The sequence below is a fragment of the Triticum aestivum genome, chromosome 5B (assembly GCF_018294505.1).
Source record: "Triticum aestivum cultivar Chinese Spring chromosome 5B, IWGSC CS RefSeq v2.1, whole genome shotgun sequence".
Taxonomy (NCBI): domain Eukaryota; kingdom Viridiplantae; phylum Streptophyta; class Magnoliopsida; order Poales; family Poaceae; genus Triticum; species Triticum aestivum.
In genome coordinates, this window is record NC_057807.1 from 424482843 (window position 1) to 424488975 (window position 6133).

At 55.8% G+C, this 6133-nt stretch overlaps 1 protein-coding gene across 1 annotated transcript; it reads right to left on the minus strand.

The window, feature by feature from the left end:
- Positions 1-3449: 3449 nt before the first annotated feature.
- On the minus strand, positions 3450-5742 carry LOC123116291 (serine carboxypeptidase 1-like). The gene is made up of 8 exons (XM_044537271.1): positions 5358-5742; positions 5125-5232; positions 4727-5001; positions 4363-4599; positions 4172-4278; positions 4014-4100; positions 3822-3927; positions 3450-3738 (listed from the first exon to the last, which is right to left on the minus strand). Exons 1-8 carry the CDS (start codon positions 5740-5742, stop codon positions 3586-3588), a joined length of 1458 nt encoding a protein of 485 aa, XP_044393206.1. The 3' UTR covers positions 3450-3585.
- Between the last annotated feature and the right edge of the window lie 391 nt (positions 5743-6133).

A 6133-nucleotide genomic window follows, 5' to 3' on the forward strand; every position in this document is an offset into this window, starting at 1 on the left:
GAAAGCGAGCGCACCGAGACGGATCTCGCGACCCTCGACCAGAGCTCCGCCGGAAACCATGATGAAGGCGATCGGACAAATTGCAACTTCTCCAAAAAGTCGCTAAGACACCTGCCCCACGGTGGGCGCCAACTGTCGTGGTTCTAAGTCTGACAATAGAATGGGGGGTAGGTATGGAGAGGCAAGATCCTAGCTATGGAGTAGTTGTACACACGAGTGTTTAACGAGTTCAGGCCCTTCTCTGAGGAAGTAATAGCCCTACGTCTCGGAGCCCGGAGGCGGTCGACTGGTTTATGTGTATATGAGTTACAGGGGTGCGAACCCTTCTACCAGTGGAGGGGGTGGCTTATATAGTGGACGCCAGGACCCCAGCCAACCCACGTAGCAGAGGGTTAAAGTACATTAAGGCCGGGCGTTACTGGCAATGCCCTACATAAAGTGCCATCATGACCATTAAGACTACTTTAATTACAGACCATTTGGATACAGAGTAGATCCTGAACTCCTGATGGTCGAGTGAGTCTTCATGGTCGAGTGTCTTCAGGTTCGTCGAGTGTCTTCTAGCTGGTCGAGTGGAGTCTCTCTTGGTCGACTGGAAGGTAGCTTCGTCTAAGGATGTCCTTGGGTATGGTATCCTGGATAGGTCCATGACCCTACCCTAGGTACATAACATCATCAAGCAGCGCCAGCATTGAGGATCAGGTATGCCACGCCGGTTTCTCGCCTCTTTTCGCCGTTCACAAGCCAACTGTTTGTTCGTCCCCACGCAGTTGCTGCGCATGTTCGGCCTGTATCGGCAGGGCAACAGCAACGTCGAGTTCAAGTACCTCCACGTCTACAAGCGCATCGACAAGTGCGACAAGTGGGCGGAAGTCCGGCGCACCATCGAGAAGGCCAAGGAGACCTACAAGCCTGACGCGCCGACTCCGGGCACGTGAGATGGGCGGCCGGACGGCAACAAAGGTGCCAAGAAGGGGAAACACACCGACGCGGCCACAGCTCGCGTGCAGGAGTCCATCCAGCACTGCCTCGCCGACGCACAGGTCCGGGCCGCCCTTCGTGAAGAGAAGACCAAGGCGCGTTGGTCGGCGTTGATGTCGACCAGCGCCGTCAAGCTCGACCTACTCTGGACCAACGTCGCCGCGAAGAAGAGGAACACCGACCTGGCTTTCCTGCTGGGCGGGGCGGACATGCTCCAGAGCACCGACGAGGCGGTCAAGGCGTGGTATAGGGCGCATGTTGGCCTCATCCTGGACCAGCTTCCCTCGGCGACGCCGCCCACGCCCACGACGCCCACGCACACGCCGCCGCCGCCGCCAAGCCCGAACGCTGATGCTGCCGAGACTACCCGCAGCACAGAAGCCACACCGCCGAGCACAGAGGCCGCGTCAAGCCCGTGCACGCCGACTCCGGCGACGCCGGAGGCCGACCTTGCCGCCTGATGCGTGCTTCCGTCCTTTCCTGCTTTTTTGTACGCCGAACATTTCATCCGGCCGCCAATCTAGGCCGATTGATCGCCGGATTGTGGCGTCTACTAGGACTTGGGAATTCTAGTAGTACTTGGGAGTCCTAGTAGGACTCCCTATGCTTGGCGAGCCCCCTAGGCCGGCCGCCTCCTCCCTCCCTCCTTTATATACGGGGAAAGGGAGCACCCCAAAGGCACTCCAAGATTTGTCATAGCCGTGTGCGGTGCCCCCCCTCCACAGTTACACACCTCGGTCATATCGTCATAGTGCTTAGGCGAAGCCCTACCCCGGTAACTTCATCATCACCGTCATCATGTCGTCGTGCTGACGGAACTCTCCCTCGGCCTCAACTGGATCAAGAGTACGAGGGACGTCATCGAGCTGAACGTGTGCTAAACACGGAGGTGCCGTATGTTCGGTGCTAGGATCGGTCGGATCGTGAAGACGTACGACTACATCAACCGCGTTGATAAAACGCTTCCGCTTTCGGTCTACGAGGGTACGTGGACACACTGTCCCCGCTCGTTGCTATGCTTCTCCTAGATAGATCTTGCGCGCTCGTAGGCAAAATTTTGAAATACTACGTTCCCCAACAACACGACGGGCAATGAGAGCCGAGACGACGCCTTCAAGAAGGGAGCGAGCTTCGCCGCCGCCAGTCCGTCCGAAGATAGGGCAGGTTTTCACCCCGGCCAACACTCACCACCACCGGACGCCACATCCCATTGACCATGCCGCCCACACGGCCATGGCCACCGGGCAGCACCTAACCACGGGCTCTGCCCAAGAGCACCGCAGAGCCACTACCAGGGCCACCGCCCTGGCATCCAAGACCTGGACACCACCTCACTCGACACCAATCGCTACCCCAACCAAAGATACGAGCGGAAAGGAGTCACCTTTCGCATCCCTGGGCTGCCCCCAACGCCGAAATCCAAAGGCCGGCCAAAATTGGCCTCCACCGACCCGTCCTGCTATCAGGCGCGAGATGAGCACGGTCCTGCTGCCGGGCGCGAGACGAGCATGATCCTGCTGCCGGGCGCGAGACGAGGTCGGTCCTGCTGTCGGGTGCGAGACAAGGTCAATCCTGCTGTCGAGCGCGAGACGAGCTCAGTCCTACTGCCGAGCTCGAGATGAGCGATGGACCCTAGTCGGGGGAGGGCCGAACCTTCGACGAAGGTAGCAACCAGATGACGAGGAGAGGGCCGAAGGTCGAAATGGGCCACCTACAGACAAGCCAACGCCGAAAAGCCAGCCGCCGCCCCAGTCAACCCGCTGAGCTGTCGTGGAGCCGGCACGATGAAGCCACCTCACCGTCGCCGCCCACAGCCGGGACCGGAGCCATGCCAGGCCGGGGCCCCAAACTCGCGCAGCCGACCGAAAAAGGCAAAATCCGGCCGACACGCATCACCACCGCTGCCACCATTCCGACGACGACGAGTGCATCAGCCCCCGTGCGCCGCCGGCAGGCCCTTGCCGTCGCCCCGCCGCCAACCAGAGCCGTCGGGGCCTCCACCACGTGCAGCCGCCTTGCCACCCACGCGGCCAAAGACGACCAGCACCGCCGCATCTCGCCGATGGCGCGTCGACCAGATCCGAGCAAAAGAAGCCCCGATCCACCGCCAAAACGGCCAGCCACCGCGGGGAAGACAGAGAGGAGGGGACCGCCGCTCCAGCATTCAGCGCCGCCGCGCCGCAGAAGAGGCCTGAGGGCCAGATCCGCGCCGGTGCGCAGCTCCGCGACGCACGCCTCGCTGTCTAGGGCCGGCCTCCGCGCGCGACCAGAGAGAAAGGCCCGCTGCCGCGGGCAACCGCACGGGCTTTGCCCGGCGGGGACGCCCGATGGCGGCGAGGGGGTGGGAGCATGTGGGGGTGGCGGCGGCGGTGGGGGTTAGGTCACCCTAGCCGCCCCCTGGAGAGCGACGCGGGTGGGTTCGGAAGAGTGCTTTCACTTAGTATTTTCAAAGTTATATCATAAAATCATTTAACAAGAAATACACGTCCACTCAAAGGACAAGGACCATTTTCAACTCTGACCGGATACAAGTACATATTATACTAAGATTAAGCAAATAAACCTTCCATTTTCGTGCCGTAGCAATTGTCCTGGCATGACTCACTAGTCTTGTATGTAAGGCGGGAGCATCCCTTTCAGGAAAGAAGTCAACATTATCAACGCCCTCTCAGGCTGGAAGGACGGGACAAGATGACCGGCACCTCTCACTGATAGAAATGTCAACCCTCCGGCATACTGCTGGACATATCCTGCCACCTAACCAGTGAGTGAAGTCGTCAGTTTCAGGGTGACCAAAACATTGTAGTAGATGAGAAATGTTTTCGAACATGGGATTTTACCTCCTCCTTTGCCACCCATGGGCGCCATGGAGTGGCCACAGGAAGGCCAAGGTCTTGAATGGAGTACCTCGTCGCCGGAAGAGGGCACACGGAGTCAAAATCACCACTGTAAAATGTAGGAAAATTTATCGTACTACTAAAATTAAATGCTTTTCGGACGTCTGAGAATAACTGATGGTAATCTGTTACTACCTGAATATCCAAACGGGAAGCTTGTTCTCGATCAAGAATTTGATGGATGGGAGCATCGTCACTGGAGCGTCTTTCCACGTAAAGTTTCTGCAGGCACGGTTCACATGGTTAATTGCTGACCGGTGTATGCTAATTCAGTATCCAGTTCAACGAATTACCTGCAGGGCGACCACTCTGTCATCCTAGCGTGGAAAGCCTCCTGCACCGCTGGATCGTTGAGATAGGCAATAGTAGGATAGTCGCTGCACGGATCATACCCAGGCAGCTGCATGCAATTTTGGAGAAACTAAGAACATGGTGACTAATTTCACTTTTGACTGGACAAGCAACTAAGAATTTATTTCCTTACGTAGCCACTGGGGTGATACGCTCCGTCGGGCGCGTCGACGCAAACGGGGGCGTAGATGTTGTACGCATCAATCTGGCCGGCGTCGAACGCGTCCCAGGCGCCGCTGCATGCTTTACCTGCAGAATCGCAGTGCTTGGTGACGTTGGCGTAGACCTCGTCCGACATCACTCCATGGGTCCAGAAGAAGTCAATCGTCCCCTGATTGTTCCTCTTGTCGTCGAGATAAGGGTTGCCAACCTTGAGCAGAAAAGAGTCCATATTTCATATTCAGAAGATCTTTTGTCATCCACCATGTGTTCATACGAGTATGACTATCAACGGAAGATCTTTGTCATTCAGAAGATCACTTGTAAATTTCACTTACCAAGATGCCCTGAAGGTTGACTATGGTTCTGTTGTTGTACGTGTTGTGGAGCAGGATGGTGGCGGCGAGCTGCGGCGCGTAGTGGCCGGCGTAGCTCTCGCCGGAGACGTAGAAGGCGCGGCCCTTGTACTCCGGGAACCTCTCCAGCCATCTGACCAGAAAGACGTACGCGTCGGCAGCGGTCCGCTCGTCGCCACTGAGGTCGTAGTCCGAAGACGTGTTGGAGTAGGAGAATCCAACACCAGCAGGCGACTCCAGGAAGATCAGATTAGCCACTGCCATTATTTTTCACAAGCAAAATTAAGTAAGTTCACTTCTCTTCTGTAACTAAACAGGTAGTACAAATTAAAGGGGAAGAAATTATTAGTCTGTATATAGAAGCCGCCCATAGGTTTTACCGTTGTTCCAGGAGTTTAGGTTTCTGCTGAGCGTTTTGTTGTCTTCGGTCACGCGGAAGGGGCCGAGCTCCTGCATTGCACCGTAGCCCAGAGACGAGCATCCTGGCCCTGTGTATGCAAGAAGTGTCACTACGTACTGTCCTAGAGAAATTTTCACACGACATGTTCAGTTGTCAACATATGTATCATTCTTTCTCGCAAAAAAGAAAAGAAAACATATGTATCATTCTAACCTCCATTGAGCCACAAGACGAGTGGCTTGTCCGAGGCACCTGAAGGCGACTCGACGAGGTAGTAGAAGAGGGCGCGGCCGTTCTCCTCGTCGACGGCCACGTACCCCCCGTACTGGTCGAAGTCGACGCCCTCCGGCTGGCCCGGCAGCGCCGTGATCTTATCGGCCGCCTTGAGAGAGCCCTGGTCAGAGGCAGAGCTCTCCGCGCTCAGGCTGCCAGCGACCCTCTCGGCTATGCTACGCACTCTAAACGTGTCGGTGGTGCTGTCGATGTTCTTCCTAGACGAGATGAACTCTCTCAGCCGTGCCTCTTGGGATGCATATGCATTGGCGTGCAGTGTGGCCACGCAACTGAGAAGCAAGACATAAGAAGAGAGGCTCGTCATCGTTGATGAGAATGAGATGGTCGTCTCTGAGATGCAGGGCTGGTTTATATAGGCGCAGAGGAATGGAAGAGGTCGGTTTGCGGCAAGGACTTTTGGGATTTGGTCCCTATTACTCCCTCCGTCCAAAAATACTTGTCATCAAAATGGATAAAAAGAGATGTATTTAGAACTAAAATACATCTAGATACATCCCTTTTTATTCATTTTGATGACAAGTATTTTCGGACGGAGGGAGTATATTACATACAAAAGTGCTCTGCATTGACTGTTCTGCATCAGGTTTACGTTATTGTTTCCACTCAAACCATCCGAGGAGGGTCGCTCCTCCTTGCCAACGCTTTTGATTCGGTATTGAAAGCGAAAGGAGCAGTGTTTTCAACCGGTTCTTTAT